The 22615-nt window shown below is 43.3% G+C and overlaps 1 protein-coding gene across 1 annotated transcript in view; it reads right to left on the bottom strand.

Moving 5' to 3' along the window:
• Positions 1–13732: 13732 nt before the first annotated feature.
• The window catches only part of PROKR2 (prokineticin receptor 2), a 10878-nt gene continuing 1995 nt past the window's right edge, over positions 13733–22615 (bottom strand). The window contains exons 2-3 of the mRNA XM_006162833.3: positions 21486–22039; positions 13733–15852 (exon numbers count right to left, since the gene is read on the bottom strand). Coding sequence (XP_006162895.1) covers positions 15156–15852; positions 21486–21943 — 1155 coding nt within the window. The 5' untranslated portion in view covers positions 21944–22039 and the 3' untranslated portion in view covers positions 13733–15155. The remainder of the gene's footprint in view (positions 15853–21485; positions 22040–22615) is intronic.

The following is a 22615-nucleotide window of genomic DNA, read 5'->3' as shown; positions in this document are numbered from 1 at the left end:
CCTGGCGAGGCCACACGCCCTGTAGCAAAAAACCCCTCCTAAAAAAAAAAAGAAAGTAGTAAGATTATTTAAAAATTTTTGTGAATCAATAAAATGTGGGGGAAAAAGAAATGGAAAACAACTGTAGACACCTGAGATAGTGTGGGAGGAGTGTGGGAAATGGCAGAAATAGAAAATTATTGATGATAAAATGTATGATTAAGCCACTGTGCAGTATATTTTGGATGGGAAATCACATTTTGTATGCTGTGATGATGCTCAGTGAATGAATGTAAATTATTTAATTAAGAATAAAAAAAGATTTATTTAATTTTATTTCTTATTATATCTTTTAAATTTACTATAGGACACATGCTCTCATCAGAGTGAGAAAGAGAAAGAGAGAGAAAATGAGTAAATCAGCTGCCAGGTCCAGGACTGGAACCACACTTGGCCATGTGAAAGTCTAGCACCTTAACCACCATGCTACCTGTTGGCTCCTTGATGACACTTAAAAAAATTCATGATTTCATTTTATTTGTTATTATTATTATTTTTTTAATTTGCTACAGGGAACATGTGCTTACCAGCGAGGGACAGAGAGAGACAGAAAGTGCCAAAACAAGCCGCCAGACCTGGGACTCCAACAGCTGACGACCACATGGGAGTCTAGTGCCCCTACCACCACTGCATCTGCCAGCTCCTTGATAACATTTTTTAGGCTCCTTTGCTGGATTCTGCTTAGGCTTGACCAATAGAAGGCCCCTAGGACTGAAAGGCAGCCGGAGAGAGGGTCAGGGTATGTCACCCTCCTTCTGCATTGACATGGCTTCGTGCTCCAGGAGCAGCCCCTCCACCCTGACTCCAGCTCCCACTGGGCCCTGGTACCACTGTTTCTTCCCCTTGCCCCTCGTCCTAAGGGTAGTGATGCTGGTCTCTGGGACGGAGTCCCCCTTGTTGATCCCCTTAGCCCCACCTACACTGCTATCACACCTTCATTAAATGTGCCTCATTTGAACCAGCTGAGTTGAATTTGTCTCCCATTAAGATCCTGGTGGGCCTTAGGAGAAAGTAAAAGCATCAAGGATCCTAATTTGGGGGAGACCAGCAGTTAGCGTAATGGCTATGTCATTGGGCTCCCATGTTAGTTGACTGTGATTCGAGTCCCGGACCTGGTGGCTTTAAACTCATGCCGGGCACGTGTGCATGTGTGCCCAAGATCCCGAGAGGAGAATGGAAGAGAAGGGATTGCGGTGTGGCCATCCCCCCTGGGGGGCAATTTCTCGCTTTCTGTCTCTCTGTCTCTCTCTGACTTTATGGACAGCGCATGCACCTTACAGCGAAAAAACCTCTCCAAAAAAGAAAAGAATAACCTTGAATTCAATCTCAGTCTGCTCATTGTTGGTGTGTAGAAATGCAGTAGATTTTTGTATGCTGATTTTGTATCCTGCCACTTTACTGTATTCATTTATCACTTTAAGTAGGTTATTTTTGTGTGTGTGAATTCTTTTGGGTTTTCTATGTATATAATCATATCATCTGCAAATAAAGATAATTTTGCTTCTTTCTCTGTTTGAATGTCTTTTAGTTTATTCTCTTGCCTGACTGCATTGACTAAGACAGTACAGTATTGAAGGGGAGTGGAGAGAGCGGGCAGCCTTGCCTCATTCCAGCTCTTAGTGGCAAAGCTTTCAGCTTTTCCTCATTCAGTATGATGCTAGCTATGGGTTTTTCATATATGACTTTTATGGTTTTTTTCTCTTTTTTTTTGGAGAGGTTTTCGTTATAGGGCACGTGCACTCGCCGGACAGACAGAGAGAGACATAGAGACAGAAAGCAAGAAATCACCCCCCATGGGGGATGGTCACGCCGCAATCCCTTCTCCTCCATTCTCCTCTTGGGATCTTGGGCATGCATGCACAGGTGCACGGTGTGAGTTTTAAGCCACCGGGTCCGGGACGTGAACCACGGTCGACTACGTGGGAATCCAGCTACATAGCCATTACGCTAACTGCTGGTTCCCTGGCTTTTATGGTTTTGAGAAATGGCAATCCATTTTACAATAACCACAAAAAGTAGAAATAAACCTAATCAAAGATGTCAAAGACCTCTACAAGGAAAACTATAAAAACTAAAAAATGAAATTAAAAATGACACAAAAAAGTGGAAGGACAGCCCATTTTCCTCGATTAGAAGAACTGATATTATCAAAGTGTCAATTCTACCCAAATTAACCTATACATTTAACACAATTCTGATCAAATTACCAGAGCCAGTCTTCACAGATTAAGAAAAAAAATAGAATTTGTCTGGAATCATAAAAGTCCCTGAATCACCAAAGAAATACTGTGCAAAAAGAGGGGGTAAGAGGCATCTCATTCCCTGATCCCAAAATATATTACAAAGTTGTGATAATCAAAATAACATGATCCTATGATACTGGCACAAAAATGGACACATAGACCAATGCAACAGAGTAGAGATCCCAGAAACAAATCCCAAAACATACAGCCAACAGATTTTTGACAAAAAGTACATACCAATCCAGTGGGGAAAAGGAAGTCTCTTCAGCAAATGGTGCTGGGAAAACTGGGCATCCACCTGCAGAAAAAAGAAACTGGACCCTTATCTCTCACCATTAACAAAAAACAACTCAAAATGAATCAAAGATCTAAGCATAAGACCTCAAAATATAAAACTACTCATGGAAAACACAGGGAAGACTCTTGGAGACACTGGGGTAGGCAAAGATTACTTAAATAAGAGCCCCAAAGCACAGGCAATGATCCCAAAAATAGACAAATGGGGTAATATGTTAAAAAAACTTCTGCATGGTAAATGAAACAATAGAGTAAAGAGACCATCCTTAGATTGGGAGAATAAGTTTTCAAACAGAACTCAAGCAGCTTACTCACAAAAAATTAATCCAATTAAAAGATGGTCAAATGAGCTGAATGGACAACTCTCTAAGGAAGATCTAAGAAGAGCCAAAAGGTATATATATATAAAAAATGCTCAACACCCCTTATCATAAGGTAAATGCAAATCAAAGCCACATTGAAATACTACCTAGCCCCAATCAGAATGGCTAAGATTAAAAAGAAGAAGAAGAAGAAGAAGAAGAAGAAGAAAAAGAAGAAGAAGTTGTTCTTATAAAGCTGTGGTGAAAGGGAACTCTCCTACACTGTTGGTGGGCATATAAATTTGTACAGCCACTGTGGAGAACAATATGGAGGTTCATCAAAGACCTACAACCCAATAGAACTACCATGTGATTTAGCAAATCTGCTCCTGGGTATCTACCCAAAGGACAGCAATATACTCAGTCAGAAAGATATTTTCACATCTATGTTCATTGTGGTATTATTCACAACCTCTAAGACATGGAATCAACCCAAATGTCCAAAAACATATGAATAGATCAAAAAGTGTGATTAAAACTATATATAAATATATATATATCATGGACTACTACTCAGCCATAAAAAATGAGACCCTGGCATTTGATAGAAAGTGAATAAATACGGAAGATTTTATGCTATGCAAAGCAAGTCAGACTACGAAAGAAAGGCATTGTATGTCCCCACTTAACATACACCAAATGTCTGCACTCTATGGCAGAAACTGAAAGATTGGAAAGCATAAAAGCATGGATGGCAATTGTCAATACCAGATACAGTTTGGGAGCAGGATGGAAAAGGGGAGGAGAGAGGTAATCAAGGGAAAAATTAATTAATTAAAATAAGAGATAAGTCTGGCAGATAGTGTAGCTATTACATTGCTGGACTTTCACATGGCCGACTGTGGCTTGAATCCTGACCAAGTGACCTGAAAATCATGCCACGTGTGTGTGTGTGTACACACACATGTGCACTAAAGATCCTGGGAGAAGAATAAAAGAGAAGGGATTGTGGTGTGGCCTAACCCTGGGGATTGATTTCTCACTTTCCCTCTTACTATCTCTGTCTCTGTCTCTCTTGTGAGTGCACGTGCCATAAGGCAAAAACATCTAAAAAGAGGGAGAGTTTCCCCTTCATTAAGTAATGCTCAGAGACCTGGAACACAGTAGCCAAATAATAAAAGAAAAATGCTGTTGTGAATATGTTGTATATAAAAAAGTCTAACTCGCAGAAGCAGAGATTAGAATGGTGATTACCATGGGGTGTGGAGGGGAACAGCAGAGAAGTAATTGGAGAGATGTTGGCCAATGGGAATAGAAGTTCAGTTAGACAGGAGTAATAAATTCAAAAGTGATATTGCACAACATGTTGAATATAGTTAATGACAATGCATTATATACTTGAAAATTGCTAAGAGTAGATTTTAGTTGTTCTCACCACAAAAAATAAGTATGAGAGTAATGGATATATTAATTAGCTCCATTTTGTTATTTCAAAGTACACATATTTCAAAATACCATGCTTGAGGAGAAGGGATTGTGGTGTGGCCATCTCCTCTGGGAGGTGATTTCTCACTTTCCCTCTCACTGTCTCTGTCTCTCCAGTGAGCACACACACCCAATGGTAAAAACCCAAATAAATAAATAAAGTCAGGAGCCATCCGATGAAGTGGTGGTTAAGACACTGGATCCTGGGACCAGTAGATGGCGTAATGGTTACATTGCTAGATTCCCATGTAGTCGACCCAGATCCAGTGGCTTAAAACTCATGCCAAGAGCATGTGTGTGCATGCCCAAGGTCCTGGAAGGAGAATGGAGGAGAAGGAACTGCAGCATGGCCATCTCCCCTAGGGAATGATTTCTCAATTTCTGTTTCTCTGTTTCTTTCTGTCTCTCAGGCAACCACATGCACCCTATGGCAAAAAAAAAAAAAAAAAAAAGGCACTAGCTCTCACAAGGCTAACTCCATGGTTTGAGTCGCAGACCTATTGACTTGAAAGACTTTCCAGGTGCACGTGCATACATGTCCAAAATCCCAAGAGGAGAGCGAAGAAGGGATTGCAGTGTGGCTGTCCCCCAGGAGGTGATTTCTCACTTTTTCTCTAATGAGTGCACATACCCTATAGCAAAAGTCTAAAGCAAATAAAGTCAGTCTTAAAAAGTTGTGGTGAATGACAATGCTTTCCACAGTCAGTGCTCAACATCTTAATCTATTATGTTTCCCCTGATTCTCCCACAACTTTCCGTAGATGGTAAAATCAATGGTGAAGATAATGAGAAGTAGAACTAATTCCCAGTGTTCATCTAAAGTTTCCTCTACATGATACAATAACAATTTACTGAAATAAAAGCAAAATGCAGAGCTTGCAGTATGCTGTCTGGGTGAATAAGCCAAAACACACCTGAAGCCTTCTATCATCTTCCCTGCCAGTTAAAGTAACAATCACAACTGAAATAATGAAGCTCTCATCTGTCTTAGTCTGTTAGTGCTACTACAACAAAATACCTTAGACTGGGTAATTTATAAACAACATAAATTTATTTCTCACAGTTCTGGAGGCTAGGAAGTCCAAGATCATGGCAGATTTGGTGTCTGGTGAGGGCTTTATGCTTCATAAACGATAACTTCTGTGTGTGCTCACATGGTGAAAAAAGTGAACAAGCTTCCTTGGGCCTCTTTTGTAAGAAGAGCATTATTAATACAATTCATGAGAGCAGAGCCCTCATAACTTAATAATCTCTTAACGGCATCATCTCTTAATACTATTTGATTGAGATTAGACTACAACATAAGAATTTTGAGGGTACACATTCAGACCACAGCATATTCAAGTGTTTGCTATACACTTCATATCTCCTTGGGGATCCAGATCTTTGATAACCTTGAGAGAAATCTAGGTTCAGTCAAGTAATGGATAAAATCTTTAAGTCAACATAGAACTTTTAATCAATATTCTTTCAACCAACCATGAATCTTCCACATCAAAATATCACCTAGTCTTTATTTTCTATGAAATAAAAAGCACCCTTGATTGAAGGTACCAAAAGTTTAACTTAAATCAAGGAAAAAGAAAAAAGAGCCTTGGGATTTATGAAGCTATTCATCTTTGAACTTAGATTTTTGGCAATTCCCAGTTATATAACCTACAGAATGGCATGTGATTTCTTCCATAAAACGTGTTTTGGTTTTTTTTTTTTTCCCCCCCACAGACTGGAACATTTGCTAGGAGTCTTATGAAACACTTATTATTTCTATAAAAACCTTATGTTGATTTTGCTCATTCCATGAATTGGAGTAAGAAAATATGTCACTATATTCTTTAAATTCATCCAAACGTCTATTCTCTGACTAAGAACTATCATTTTCTTAGACGACCCTCAATTTCTCACCTTATACCATCTTCATGCCCTCCTTCACTTTCAACACCAGCATTAACTCTCATCACCAGAAAGTCACTGGACTTCTTTAGAGGTCATTCTTTTTCTCACTAAGGAATTTGGTCTTTTATTATTTCATGAGAACAATGGATATATGATGTAGTAAAGAATGAGACAGCCTCATTGAAATGGGGCTGCTATGTAGTTGGCGAGGCCTAATTTCTGGTGTACAGGAGGGAAATGTACATCTAAAATAACAAATGACCGATCATTGTGATTATCCATGAACTAAGTCACAAATAGCAAAGTTGCCGATTTCAAGGGCTACCATGTTATATCAACGATCCCTCTTTGTAACATCCATAATGAAGACACACTAACTTCTTTTTATTCAGAGTGCTGTTCCAGAAGGTCTGAATCTGGCTCTTATGTGATAATTCAAATTTTCTGTCAGATACCTCTGTCAGGTGCGACAGCTTTTCTTCCTCTTTTCTCCCAATCCAGTCCCCGGTCTCCTGCTGCTCTTCATCACAGTTACAGGTGTAATGGGAGCTGACACTACATTTGGATGTACAAGGAGAACATAGCTTCTTGATTTATCTACTATTGATTGAAACTTTTTGTGAGTCCCCACCTCATTGAGAGGTGGCAAAGCAAACTTCAACTTAGCTATTAGGGACATACATTGTTTTTGAGCTTAAGTAGGCTTCCTTCAGTTTAAAATCACTCACTTTCAGACACAGAAAGCCTTTTGGATTCAGCCTCTGCCCCAACTCCAACTAACACGGTGGAGCTTCCCGTGACCTACTGGTGGAGGAGGGAAAAAGGAGGACTTGGAATGATGTGTTGTTATGTGGATCCTGGCTTTGCTGCAGGATGGATTGCTGAGAAATGATGAGTCTGCCTGGTCTTTTGGGGTATGTGGTCCTGGCCACTTGTTCTTCATTATAAAGGCCTCAAATAGTTGCTTTGACAGACCCCAAGCCCACCTGTGGCTCCTAAGTAGAGCATATGGGGAATTTACACATCTCTGTCCTTGTTGCTTGCTGTGAGGTGTTAGGGCCCTGCCTCAGATTGCTCCATCTTGCTGCCACCTCCCACTATTGTATCACCATCTTTCTGAGACAAGAGCAGGGCTGTCTTAGAGCTCTGGGGCCTCCCCCACTGAGGCTAGGGGAGTATTCCACTGGTGCCTTCCTGCCTGGTGGTCTCAGGCTTCTCTATACCTTAGATGTTTCCACAGCATCCTCACCTCTACACAGAGATTTTACCCCTCAGGGGAAAAGCACTGACTAGTGTATTTGACCTTCAACTAACTTCTTTCCTACCACCTACTGGTGAGCCCTCTATGGAAAATACTTTCCCCACTCCATAGCCTCCTTCTTGAGCATCATTAGGGCTCCTGGAGAGCCATCAGATGGCGTAGCCATTACATTGCTGGACTTGCACATTGTCGACCGCAGGATCCGGTAGCTTGAAACTCAAGCTGGGCATGTGTGTGTGTGTGTGTGTGCCCAAGATCCCAGGAGGAGAATGGAGAAAAAGGCAATGTGGTGTGACCATCCCCTCTGGGGGGGGTAATTTCTCACTTTCCCTCTCACTGTCTCTGTCTGTCTCTCTCTGATGAGCATACATGCCCTAAGGCAAAACCCTCTTTAAAATATTTAAAAAGGTTCCTGGCTCAGTCTTTTTTTTTTTTTTTTTAAAGAATTACTTTGTGTATATATTTATTTTTAATTTAATCAGAGAGAGACAGGGCAAGAGCCAGACAGAGAGAGTGAGAAAGCATGGTGCTAGGCCCGGGACTCAAGCTGTGGTCAGCCATGTGGGAATCCAGCATCCTTAACCACCACGCCACCTGCCAGGCCCCACTGGCTCAGTCTTAATGATGAAAGCCAACCTCTCTACAGTATGTGGGTTGGGCTGGCCAGGTATGGTTGGACATTCAAGATGACCAGTGACTTGGGACACAGGAGCTAAAAATACCCTGTTTTAAAGTTTATTTATTTATTTATTTTATTTTTATTTTTATTTTTTGGAGAGGTTTTTGCTATAGGGCGTGTGTGCTTGCCAGAAAGCCAGAGACAGAAGAACAGAAAGCAAGAAATCACCTCCCATTGGGGGAGGGCCACACCACGATCCCTTCTCTTCCATTCTCCTCTTGGGATCTTGGACACGCACGCACACGCACCTGGCATGAGTTTAAGCCACCAGGTCTGGGACTTGAACTGCGGTCGACTACATGGGAGTCCAGCGACATAGCCATTACACTAACTGCTGGTACCAAGTTTATTTATTTATTTTGAGGGAGAGATATAGATAGAAAGAGAAAGCGAGAAAGAGAGAGATAAAGAGAGGCACCTTCAATAAAGTCTTCATTCTATGATCCCCCCTTCCAGTCTCTGCAGGCTTGGACTATGGGCCCACATGGGCCTGGTGTGCTCAGGTTGGTTCTAGGACACAAATCTAGGACATTTCCCATGTGGGTCCAGTTGCATTACCACTGCATCACTACTTGGGCCCAAACTACCCTCGTCTGATAATCTCCAAATAGATCTACTACATGTGAAACAGTGCTCTGGATTCATCTAGGAGAAATTCTGTTTTTAGAATTAAAAAACAACAGCTAGCATCTATTGGTTGTATATAATATGCCTTGCATTTTAAAAATTAATTTTGCCTTTTACATAAAGTCCCCATCATGATATATTCATATATCTTTACATTTTTTTGCCTGTTAAATGGTTCTTCCCTTTGCACCTCAAGCCCACCCTCTACCACTCACTCTCTACCACCCCTCCCTCCCGGGCTCTGATATCCACACTTATCCTCTATACTATCATATCTTTGGATTTTTCATTTCTGCCATATAGTGTAGATATTTGGTACACGGGGATATATAGAATGTATCTTCCCCCCTCCTTTTGTTTTTGAGAGAATTTTGCTATTAGGGCATGTGCACTTGCCAGAGAGACAGAAAATGAAAAAATCACCCCCTCCCCCCCAGGGAGGATGATCATGTTGCAATCTTCTCTTGAATTTTGGCACACATGCACAAGCACCTGGTGTGAGTTTTAAGCCATCAAGTCTGGGACTCAAACCAGACTACATGGGAGTCCAGTGGTTGACCACATGGGAGTCTAGTGACGCAAGCATTACAGCATCTGCTGGTCCTCATAATGTGTATCTTGCAAAGTTTGGTTCACTTTGCTCAATATTAAGACTTCTATTGAATATATTCATCCATGTTGAATCAAATGATTGGATCTCATTGTTTCTTATAGCAAAGTGATATTTCATATGGATTGATATGCAGTGTAACCATGCTGGAAAAATTAATTTTGTGTGCTGTAATAATGTATAGTGATTAAATGTAGGAAGAAAAACACTAAATTAAAAAAGAATTTCTTTTTTGATTTGTATTGATTTTTAGGGAGTTTTTTTGTTTGTTTGTTTTTGTTTTGTTTTTTGTTTTTTGTTTTGCTATAGGGCATGTGCACTCACTAGAAAGACAGAGAGAGGTAGAGAGACAGAAAGCAAGAAATCACCCTCAAGGGGATGGCCATTCTGCAATCGCTTCCCCTCTCGGAGTTTTGGGCATGCATGCACACACACCTGTGTGAGTTTTAAGCTGCCAGGTCCGAGACTCAAACTGCAGTCTACTACATGGAAGTCTAGCAACGTAATCATTATGCCATCTCCTGGTCCTCCAAAAAGAAATATTTCTAACATACAGGAAAATATTGATAGTAACAGAACAAACACAATTACCAATGATCAAAATTGAATAAATACTGATACTTTGCAAATTAAAAAATATCCGTATGTGTCAAAAGTTTTTCAACCCAGTCATCAGTTTTTGGACACTGAGGTTGATCCCATGTCTCAGCAATTGTGAATAATGCTACAATAAACATGGATGTGCAAGTGTCTTTCCAACTGAGTGTCTTCCTATCCTTTGAGTAAATACCAAGAAGTGATATTACTGAGTTATATGATAGTTCTATTTGTAGGTTTTTGAGTCGCCTCCATATTGTTCCCCAGAGGTTGTACTAATTTACATTGCAACCAATAGGGTAAGAGGATTCCATTTCCACCACAGTCTTGCTAGCACTTGTAGTTTTTTATTTGTTGATGCTGTGGTAGGCATTTTAAAAAGATATATTTAATCTACACAAAACCCAATGATGTAAATACTATTATTATTCCTATTTTATAATGTGGCATATGGCCTGGACAGGGTTAAAGTATATATCCAAATTCACATGATTAAGGCAAGAATTATTATCTGAATAGCTTTTGTCTGATTATGAATTCCAGGCCTTTTCAGTCCACCCTGACTCCTGACCTATTTCCTCATCTGCTTGGCAGCTCGAGGCCCTAGTCTGTTCTTGCCTTAAACATCCTGGAGTTTATGCACCTGTCAAATCAAACTATTTGCTCTTCCACTTATATCCCATCTCATTCCCCTCTCCTAGGGTTTTGTTCATCCTGTTCTCTTTGCCTGGGATAGCCTGTCCTCACCATTTCTCATCTTCCCGGGCCCTGACTAACTATTCCCTGCCTAAACCTTCTCTGATCCCCACAGCTAGAAGGAATTTATCCCGAAATTGACTCCATCTTTGTGTTTACTATGTCTTGCCAGTATCTCAACTCTCATGTGGAATTAATCAGGTTTTACTTGGGAGTCACCTTGAGATTCAGGTCTGCATCTACGCCATCTTTGTTTCCCCATAGCACCCAGCATAGATTACTGGATGAGTGGATGGAAGACCTTTTCTCCACTCACAGAACCATCCCAGCAGGAAAGTTCAGGAAAAGGATTCTGCTGGGATCTTGCCTAGGAGCTAGTCCAGAGCTGGGAGCCCAAGGTTAGCATGAACTGAGATTCTGGAGGCTCTTTCATTTCAACCTTGACTCACATGTAGAAATTCAGTACAAGGAACCAACAAGGGAATGCAAAGACCGTGTGTCTACTTGACTTTCTGTTCCAAGGGCTGACCTTCCACCTCTTCGAGGCCAAGTTTCCTATCTACTTCTCTGCTCAGTGATACCTTTTACTAAGTTTCAGGGAAACAACCCCTACATGATCAATTTGTTGTATCTGAAGAAAGTGCTAGGCCCATTTTTTCACAACTGTTATCTCCTGGGAAAATTCTTGGATTTTGAGCTTTTTGAGCATCCATACAGGAGTGCTTGGTTGGAGGAGTACATTCTTCAGCATTACTTGCAAATATGACAGGTATGCATTCATGCCAATTGTGTCAAGACCTCCCCAAGTGGGGGCATTTCTCTTATTAGGAAAAAAGACAGGCAGGAACACTAGACTGGGCCGATATGAGTCTGTCTGGTTTCCCTGGAATCTTGGAGTCTGGATATAAGAGTACTTGGATGGGATGCACTCTTGGCTTGCCAGAGGGAGGAAAAGTATTATCTGTGCAGCTTAAGATTCTCCTGGGAGGCCAGAAATCAGCTCAAATGGCCCTTTATGCATTCTTAGCAAAGGTTCACTCTTTCAGACTCAGAAACATAGTTACTAAGTGAAGTTCTCGACCAGAGTTAAACTCTTGGGGCTATATTTTGGCTTTAGCAGGTGTTGGCTGCGTACCCTTAAGACATTTCTTCACTTGGAATTCAGATCTCCTCAGCTATATTATATTCACTTAAAAGATCTTTCTTGGTCTGGTGTCCAGTCAGGGCATGTGTGTGTGTGTGTGTGTGTGTGTGCGTGTGTGTGTGTGTGTAATCTTGAGCCCAAAGGAGAGAGAATGGTTAAATTGGGAAGATATATTTCAAAGCTATCATTTCCCATAGATCTAAAACTCAAAGTTTTCTCTTAATTTTCCCTATTTCATGTTTTTCTTAGCTAAGTCTGAATTGGCTTTTATGTTCCAAGAGGGGGCCTGAAGCCATCTGATTTCTTCAATTTGAGAAGCAACTTACTTGAAATGTTGGCTGCTGACATAAAAATCCAATAGCTTCATCACAGAGCCATCTTTTCTCTTACTTTGGCTGAGGAAACAGATCTGTTTTACTAAATGACATTAATTTTCAGTATCTAGTAAGTGTGTATGTATGTGTCTGCACATTAAAAAATAGTCTTGAGAAGAAAAGAGAAAACACAATGCAGTTAATTTATTATCTTTATACCAGTTGAGGGATGAATAGTTTCCATGCAAACATCAGCTTTCATTTAAACAACCAAGCTTATTTTTAAATGGAAGGAAGATTGGCACAGTATGCTGGTACTGATGGCTGGTATGAGTTGTTCTAAAAATGTCTCTAACAAGCTTTTTCTCTGTTTTAGAATTGAACTTTTTAGATGGCTATTACTCACACGATATGAAACACAAAACCCTCAAACACTACGGTGAAGATTCCTAATGTTAATGATCTCATTCGATAACACCGTAACACTTTTATTCACTGCAAAATCACAAATACACACTGATATTTACAAAAGTTTTTTCAGTCAGATTTCAATGAAAGGAAGACAATAGGTTTTAGGATAAAAATATAAGGGGATGGATTCTTCTGATAGACTTCATTAGAACATGATTTACTCTTTTTTTATTAAAAGAGGTTTTGTCTTAGGGTGCATGTATTCACCAGAGAGAGAGAGACAGACAGAGACAGTAAGAGGAAAAGTGAGAAATCACCTCCCCCACAGGAGGCATGGCCATGCTGCAATCCCTTTTCCTCCATTAGCCTCCCAGGATCTTGGGCGTGCATGCACACGTGCCCGGAATGATTTTCAAGCCACCAGGTTGAAACCAGACTCAAACCATGGTTGGCCACGTGGGAGTCCAGCAATATAACTGCTACGACATCTGCTGGCCCCCACAATCTACTCTTAAGGAATCTTCTTATTAGAAGTCAAGCCATGGTAATAAATACAAATACAATTATTAGTATTATTATTATACTTGTAAAGTGTAGATAACTACAAATACTTGCTTGGATTTAGAATGTATTGTGCAACTTTGTAAAATCAGAATTTACAAACCATTTTGCCTAGGCTAGTAATACAGTGAGTTTGTATTTTCTGAGAGTAGAGAGATTGGGCTAAAGGTGAGTCTGCTGTGTGATGAAAGGAAAAAAATGTTGGCTGAAACTTTACAGTTGGAAAACTAAGCCAACATACAATTTTTCAAATACCAGGCAAACAACTAAATAATTCCTTCTCAACCGAAAATGAGAAATTGACCAAATTTTGAGGAGCCAATTCAAATCAAGTACCATCTGTATAGTCTTTGCTTCAAAGTAAGTCAGGAAGAAATGAGGACATATACACACAATCACCACAGGTGTATAATAATACAAATAGATCTAGAAACTGTGTGTGTCCCCTGGGCAACACACAGGGGAGACGGTCAAGTCTTTGCTTCAAAGTAAGTCAGGAAGAAATGAGGACATATACACACAATCACCACAGGTGTATAATAATACAAATAGATCTAGAAACCACACTTATACTCCTGGGCAACACACAGGGAAGACGGTCAGCAGTTCTAAGACCACAAGGCTGCTGAGGGTTTAAGAGTCACTAACACTCTGAAGTTAGAGTTTTCTGATTATAACCAGGAACAGGAATTCCTTTATACCCAGTGTAGACAGGCTACACTGTGAAAATTCAGGGGTTTCTGGTCCAAAGAACAGAAATGAAAAAAATGGGAGTGTTTCTTCAAAATAAACCACAGTGGATGGGGTTTCCAAAGTCCCTTCAAACCAACTGCTCACTATCACGTATCTTTATTTATGTGTACGGTGCACAAGCACGTTCACAAGCCATGACCTCAGCTGGATTCGTCCAATGTCCCATAAGGCAGATAGACTAGGAATTGTCATCATCCCCAGTTCATTAAAGCCAAACTGGGAGTGAGGGAACATCCAGGTCACACAAGTTGTAGAGTCAGGACTTGAACCCAAGTCTTTGGATTTCAACTTGAGCTCCTCTTCTAAAAGAAGATGTGTTTTAGAGAAGAGATCCAGGTCTTGGCAAAACAGTTACATAGTTCATGTTTATTGCCAGTGGCAACCTCCACCTCTTTCTCTATCCTCTTCCTCATCCAAGAACCCCTGAAGTCTTTTGTATTGAGGTGTTAGGAACTGAATGTGTTTCTTGTCTCAAGATGACCTGTCTTCACTCAATAAAATGATGAGGTTTCAAACATTGATGGGAGAGATGTTGGTGGTTCTTTCCTTTGAAATCACAGCATTGTAAATAATTACAACAGGTTAGTACGTTGCAAATCTTTTCTGGCAATCAGAATCCAAGATAATGTCCCAGGAGGTAGTTAGAGAGAGGTGGGGAAGCTCAATGTGATGGTATAAACCCTCTTCTCATGAAGTTGACAAACTTACCTTTACATTTCCATCCTAACTGCCATATTCTGTAGTTTTTTTTGACATTCTTGCACTGACGAGACACACAATGAGGGAAAATGAAAGGTGAGTCCAGATGACGATTTGTGGTGGCCTCTGCCCAATCATCTATATTTCTGGATATAGGTTAGTGCCTCCAAAAACTCCTGCCATTTTGTTTTGTTTTAAAATGTTTGTGCACACAGTAGGTAACCAGTAAATGTTAGTTCCTATGGTCCTCATTTAATCTCATTGGTGTGGTTTGCACACAATGGATGCTCAGTCAATGTCGGCTGCTGCTATCTGGTGTCTGGTCTCCACGTCACTATTGTACACGCAATAGGTACTGAGCAGGTATCAGTAATGTCAGCTGCTATGGTTTGTGTCTGGTCCTATTGCATGTCACTACTTAGAAATGTCCAGCTCCTCGAGGACAGGCAGGCCTGCACATAGCTGTCCTTCCCCCACACAGCTCATGACCCTGACCGATGGAGGAGAACTGGATTTGGGTTTTCACTCATGACACACCAGGGAGTCACTTCAGCCTTATACAGTCCACCTCTTCGGTGGCGGGCACACCACTGGTTTTGAGGTCGAGGTCGGCGCTGGACTTGCTCCCATGCTGGGAGGGCCGCCAGTGGAGCAGCATCATCTTCTTGAAGTACTTCATGGTGTTGTTCTTGACGGTCACGAAGCACACGGTGTTGATCATGCTGTTGCTCATGGCGATGCACTCCACCACGTAGAAGGCGGTGAGATAGTGCTTCTCCTTCACGAACACAGTGGGGAAGAAGTCGCGCACGATGGTGAAGCCATAGAAGGGTGCCCAGCACAGCACGTAGGCCATGAGGATGCACATGAGCACCAGGACCGTCTTCCGGCGGCAGCGCAGCCGCTTGCGGATCTGTTCCGTCTGGAACCCAGGGACCGCCTTGAACCAGAGCTCCCGGGAGATCCTGGCATAGCACAGGGTCATGGTGAGCACTGGGCCCACGAACTCGATGCCAAAGATGAAGAGGAAGTAAGACTTGTAGTAGAGCTGCTGGTCCACTGGCCAGATCTGGCCACAGAAGATCTTCTCCTGACTTTTGAAAATGAAGAGGACAGTTTCTGTAGCAAAGTAGGCTGATGGGATGGCGATGAGGATAGACACCACCCAGACCAAAGCAATCAGGAAGGACGCCGTTTGGTAATTCATCCGTGGTTTCAAGGGGTGAACAATGGCAAGATACCTGATGGCAGAGGGAAACCACCACCAAAAATAATAATAATGGAGCTCTGAAACATAATTGATTTTTAACCCCCAAACAGATTAAAATGGCACAGTGCATCCTCCTGTACCTGTGACTCAGCTTTAACCAGCTTGACCTTGTTTTAGCAACATCATCTGGGTAGCAGGGAGATTTGGTGGAAACCACACAAACTTTGGGTCAAACAGGCTGAATAAATCTTCCTATTCCCTCTGAGTGGCTTTGGGGTCAATTCTCTAACCTCTGAGATTCATTTCCTCAAATGCAACATAAGATAAAATGACACCTATCTTGCAGGGCTGCTGTGAATATTAAATATAATAATTTTTATAAATGCTTTTTTGCATAGTAGATGTCCAATGATTACTTGTAGCCTAATATTATTATTTCTATATTTTTTGAGAGATTTTTGCTATAGGGTGCATGTGCTTGAAAGAGAGACAGAGATACAGAAAGTGAGAAATCATCCCCTGGGGCAGGGGTGGGGGTGGCCACACCACAGTCCCTTCTCCATTCTCCTTTCGAGATTTTCAGCATGCACATACACCTGCTTGGTGTGAGTTTCAAGCCACCAGATCCAAGACTTGAACCACAGTCAGCCACATGGGAGTTCAGTGCCTTAACCACTATGCCATCTGCTGGTCCTGTGGCCTACTATTATTAAAAGCCTTATTATATCATCTCGGGTTTCAATGTTGTCATTCTGCTCACTTCTCGAAGCTCTTCATTCTGAATATCTTAGGATGTAAGGCCTTTCTTAGGGCTTTACAAGGGCTGTCTCCCTCTTACTAGGTGACGTCTGCATCAGAGGCAGAAGAGTAGGGGAGGGCTTGTGGTGGCATCTGAGGACTCTCATGAGAAGAGAATTTCTCACTCAAGTTCTTGTCATGGCAGGACCAGAACTCAGGCTCCTGATACAGAACCTCTCTGCCAGCCCATGAAATCATTTAAGCAAGTCAATCACATCTTTCCAAGGGTCTTCTCACCTTTTTGTCACTGCAAAGCCTGCCTCCCACAGCCCTGCGGGTTCACCGTGTTCCCAAGTACAAATCCTGTGCTGCCTTGCAAGGCATGCAGTGTCCTCCTCCTTCAGGCTGGAGGTACCCGTGGCTAGTTCCCCGCTGTCAGTCTCCTCTGTCCAGAGTCAGCTGTCATGTGTTCAGTCATCTCATATTATTTGGAAAAGGAGAATCACCCCTTCATTCATAAGGTACATAGTAGGTGATCGGAATAGCCCCCACGAACCTCAGCATCTCCAGGAAGCATCCCAGAGCATATCAGTAACGTAACAGTCACATCTCCCATTAAGTTATTCTTGATTTAGGGACCAGCAGATGGCGAAATGGTTACGTCGTTGGACTCCCACACGGCCAGCTGTGGTTTGAGTCCTGGACCGGAGGCTTGAAACTCACACTGGGCATGTGTGCATGCATGCCCAAAATCCTGAGAGGAGAATGGAGGAGAAGGGTCTGCAGTGTGACTATCCCCCTGGGGGAGGGGGGAGGCAGAGTTGATTTCTTGCTGTCTCTGTCTCTCTGGTGAGTGCACATGCTCTATAGCAAAAATGTCTTTAAAAAACCCTTATTTTTTTATTTATCTCTTGATTACCTTTTCTGTTTCATAAATGCTAGTTTTTGTTTTAACTTGCCAGAGGGCGTGTGCACTCACATGAGCGAGACAGAGAGAGAAAGAGAGGAAAAGTGAGAAAGTAACTCCTATGGGGCATGGGTGCGCCACAATCCCTTCTCATTTCCGCCCTCTTTTGGAATTTTGGGAAAGGCATGCACACGCGGTGTGTTTTTCAAGTTCCCAGGTTCAGGACTCCAGCCTCCTTAACCACCAGGCTGCAGGCAAGCCTCGTAAATGCTAGCTTTTATAGAAGAAAACTTCTCCCAAGTCAGGGACTGTGTCTTCTACTTTGTTTCTCCACACACAGGCTGGGCACGCAGCAGGAGCCAGCCACCTGCTGTGGGTTTACCAGGTCATCTCAGATGCTGTGAGCACCTCTCTCATGCCCTTTGCTCTTATCACTCATGTGCACGCCTCTCTATCCCCACCAATACCTACAGGTCCACAGGCTTCATCTGGCTTCCAGATTTCTCTTGACTGCTTGTGCAGAAATTCCAGAGCCCCTCTCACCCGTGACGCATGAGCGCTGGTGTACCGATGGGCCCGCTCTCTCCCACCAACCACTCCTGGGAGAACTCCGATGTACAAGCTCTAGTTGCCCACAGTGGAAGCTTAATCATACACCTGTAGTAGCTTCCCTTCCCTGCTGCTACCTGCACAGGAATCCTTGTCTCAGAGTCTGTTTTGGGAGTAACCCAAACTCAGACACAGGTAAAAGTCTCTGTGCTAGGTGCTGTAGAGACAGAGCGATAGAAAACATGGTTATAGTACTTACCATACACTGTCTTGGGGCTGGCAGGTGGCATGGTGGTTAAAGTGCTGGACTCCCGGACCAGCAATTAGCGTAATGGCTATGTAGCTGGACTCCCATGCAGTTGACCGTGGTTCGAGTCCCAGACCTGGTGGCTTAAACTCACGCTGGGCTTGTGTGCGTGTGTGCCCAAGATCTGAGAGGAGAATGGAGGAGAAAGGATTGCGGTGTGGCCATCCCCCCTGGGGGGCGATTTCTCGCTTTTTGTCCCTCTGTCTCTCTCTGTCTTTCTGGCGAGTGCACGCCCCCTATAGCAAAACCCTCTCCCCTCCCCCCGCCCACCAAAAAAAAGCTAGACTCCCACATAGCTAACCACAGTTTCAATCCCAGACCTGACGGCTTGCTTTCTCAACTTTCCTTTTCTCTGGTCAAATTAAATAATAATAATAATAAATAAAATTAGATAACTCAAAAAAAAGATACACTGTCTTTTGCAAAAGACAATCTGCATCTCTATACACAGCATGGATTTGGAAAGACAGGGTGCTGTCAGATTATAAAGGTGCTGGAAAGCTAGGCTCAGGATGTACTGTGTATTACGGAGGCACTGGAAGTTTTAAAGATCTTTTGCAAGCAATGAAATATTTCAGGAAGATTCACCAGTGGAGATATTCTGATGCTTAGTATGGATGAGAATGGATTTCAGGACAGTCAGGAGCCCCTGAGGAGTAAGAAGACAGCTTGGAAGGCCCAGCTACAACTTAGGAAGAGATGAGGCTGGGGAGAGAATTGCCAGGACTCCGTGTAGGGCTGAAGCCAAGGGTTGGGGCTGGGGCGGGGAGAGAGACAGAGGATGATGGGATCTCTTTCCTGCTTGGATGACTGAGAGAACGATGAAACTGCTGATGGAGCTGGGAAGCCAAGTGAGGAAGAGGTGATTTGGGGTGAAAAGGAACCATTCTGTTTTCTATTGTGTTGCAACAGGATGATTTCTTTCCAAGAAACTTCAAGGTTGCAACAAAACCGACATCATGAAGACCAAGGTAACAATGGGATAAGGGGATGAGAACAGTGCAGATTCTCGGTTTGAGCACCAGACTCCCCCAGGAGTCAGATAGACACACATATTCCTGGAACACAGTCCAAAGGATTTCCATTCAGGAGCCTGGGGTGGGGCCAAGGGATGTGACGTTGTGTCATTCTATCCAGTGATGCGTTGTAGCATTTTCCCTGGGGAATTTGCACAGTAGTTGGTAGGTACACATTTTGTAAACCTGGTTTCAGGGCTGCGCTGACTTGAGGGATAATAAAATTATTTTTTGTCCAAGAACTATGTTATACAAAGGAAAGAGGATACTTCTTTTGTCTATATATGGGATTTATTTACAATAAACCTAAAGAGCAATGAGACCAGGGAAAGATTGGAGTCGAAAAGATACAAAAGGGGGGCCTGCAGGTGGTGCAGTGGTTAAGGCCCTGGACTTTCACATGGCTGACCCCAGTTTGAGTCTCAGACCCAGTGGCTTGAAACTCACACCAGGGAGGTGTGAGGGTGTGCCCCAAATCCCAGGAGAATGGAGGAGAAGGGATTGTGGTATGGCCATCCCTCCCTGGGGGGGGGGGGAGTGACTTCCTGCTTTCTGTCTCTGTCTCTTGGGCCAGTACACTTGCTCTATAGCAAAAGTATCTCAGGGAGTGGGAGGAGACACAAAAAGAAGGAAAAAAGGTGATTAGGCGCAATATCAAAATGAGCAGTGCTTACAGTGGTAAACAGAGACCCAGAGAACGTGACAACTTTCCCCCTGAAACAGGGTCACTGGTGGTCAGTTGCAGGCCTGCAACTGCTCACATGAATAAAACATGTGTATGAGTTGTAAACTCCTATTATAAATTTTATTTTATGCATTTATAATAGAGCGAGGACTTCTAGAACATCTCATGCAAACGTATGTAAATGAGAACATGAATGTATGCAAAAAAGCAAAAGCAAACATATCATTTCCTTTTTCCCACAAACAAACCCTATCGTCCTATTTTAAAATCAGCTTTGCAAGGGCCGGCAGGTAGCAGGATGGTTAAGGTTTTGGGCTCCCACATGGCTGACTGGTTTGAGTCCTAGACCTGGCAGCTTGCTTTGTCACTTTCCCTCTCTCTTTTGCTCTCTCTCTGGCGAATTAAAATAATAATAAATACAATTAAATAAATCTTTTAAAAAACAGCTCTGCAACCAGGAACAAGAGTACATAATATGTAAATCCATTTTTTTAAAAAATGAAGTTGAAGAACAGTCAAAGCTAAACTATGATTATAGAAATCTGATCAGTGGTTACTTGGGGTGGGGAGATTGAATTTTAAAGGGCCCAAAGAAGTTTTCTTGATCATGGAAAATTTTTAATATTTATTATTATTATTTTTAGAGAGATTTTTGCAGTAAGGCTTGTGTGCTCACCAGAGAAACAGAGAGAGACAAAGAGACAGACAAAGAGAAATCAATCCCCTGGGAGGATGACTATGCTGCAATTCCTTCTCCTCCATTCTCCTCTCGGGATTTTGGACATGCACACACACATGCCAGTTGTGAATTTTAAGCCACCAGGTCTGGGACTTGAACCATGATCAACTACATGGGAGTCTAGTGATGTAACCATTATGCCATCTGCTGGTTCCTATTACTATTATTTAAAAATTTTTGCTTTAGGGCACATGCACTCACCAGAGAGACAGAGAGAGAGAGGGAAAGTGAGAAAGTAAGTCACCAGATCCAGGACTCGATCCACAGTTGGCCATGTGGGAATCTGGTACCCTCACCATCATGGCACCTGCTGGCCCCAATGATGGAAATGTTTTATATGGCAGTCTGGGTTGTGGTTACAAGAAAAACTTGGCATACATTGTCTTGAGTGGGAGCTGCCCTGGTTGCCTCTCATGTGGCTTCTGAGTAGACACCGCCTGCTTTTGACTCTGCATGACGTCACACACTGTCTTGTGACATGTGTGTATCTAAAGCAGATGTAGCTATCTGGGGGCATGAACCGGAACTTGGGAGCTCAGGAACTTCACTGTTTCCCACATCTGGGGGAACAAAACACAACTGGAGAAACAAGGCCTTCTCTGGCTCCTCGGCAGATACATGAACATCCGTGTCTGGAGCAGTGCCAGCCTGTCAGGGCTGAAGTCAGGAAAGGGACAGCCTGGTCCAGCCCCACCTTTGACTGCCCCTGCCCAGCTTTCTCACCTGTCGATGGCGATGGCCAACAGGGCGTTGGTGGAGACGTAGAGGGAGACGGTGCGCAGGTAGTTGACGGAGGCACAGAGCGCGTGACCGTGCTCCCAGGAGAGCTGGCGCACCACGTAGTATTCCATCTCGAAGGGGCAGCAGACGATGGCCACCAGGAAGTCCGAGATGGCCAGGTTGGCAATGAGCAGGTTGGTGAGGTTGCGCAGCTTCTTATAGCGGGCAAGGGCAGCGATAAAGACAAAGTTGCCAATGCCGCAGACCAGCATGATACCCGCCAGGGCCACACCGATGACAATCTTGGCTGCGAAGAAGGTCCAGGTCTTGGTTATGTCCTCCTCCTCATCCATGGGGACATCATAATCCCCATAACTGAAGTTGAATGGGAGGGAGGATGCATGGTCTTGGGGTGGATTCAAGTTAGGTGGCAGACTCGTGTTTGCACTCTGGGTTGCCATGGTGAGGCTGCAGGTGGAGTGGGTGAAGGAGGTGCAGACAGTAAGTCTAGTGCTCGGCCCACATCCACGGGGAGATCAGAGACGCTGTCCTGGACCCTGGGAGGAGACACAACCAGGGGATGGCATGTGGGAGATCATCTGGTAGCGTTCTTCCAGTTTCCCAGGTGTAACCAGCCAGACCCACTGCCTATCCAGGGTGCCAGGAGGAGAGGCTATGAGATCTGGAAGCTGGGAAGCCCTCCACTGGCTGCTCACTCGTTGGAAAGGACTGAGCAGAGGATAAGCTGGACTCTCCAGAGATGCTCAGGAAGAATGTGCACCTCTGACCTTTTCCTTGGGGTCAGGGCCATGAACATCTAGTCACCCACCTTCCTACCCACACCCTCACCACTGCATCAGCCCCCGCAGGAGTCTTCTGGAAGTTGCCCAAGGCTGCTTTTGGCTGCCGGCCCAGGCTTCTACAGCAATCACCACCTGTTGGCCAGGGACAACCAAGCAGGCGGGCCAGGGCTCGCAGGATCTTTCCTCCGAAGCAGCATCCTGCTCCCCTGGTCCTAGCCAAACCACAGCCATTGAAGTCACCAAATCTGCTTCTACATGGGCAGACTGAGTCATCCTGGGCTTGTGATTTATGCTCTTGGAGCCCCAGTCTTCCTGTAAACCAAATTCCTG

Source organism: Tupaia chinensis, unplaced genomic scaffold, assembly GCF_000334495.1.
Source record: "Tupaia chinensis unplaced genomic scaffold, TupChi_1.0 Scaffold140845_1, whole genome shotgun sequence".
Lineage (NCBI taxonomy): Eukaryota > Metazoa > Chordata > Mammalia > Scandentia > Tupaiidae > Tupaia > Tupaia belangeri.
This window is presented reverse-complemented; position numbering and strand designations above follow the sequence as displayed.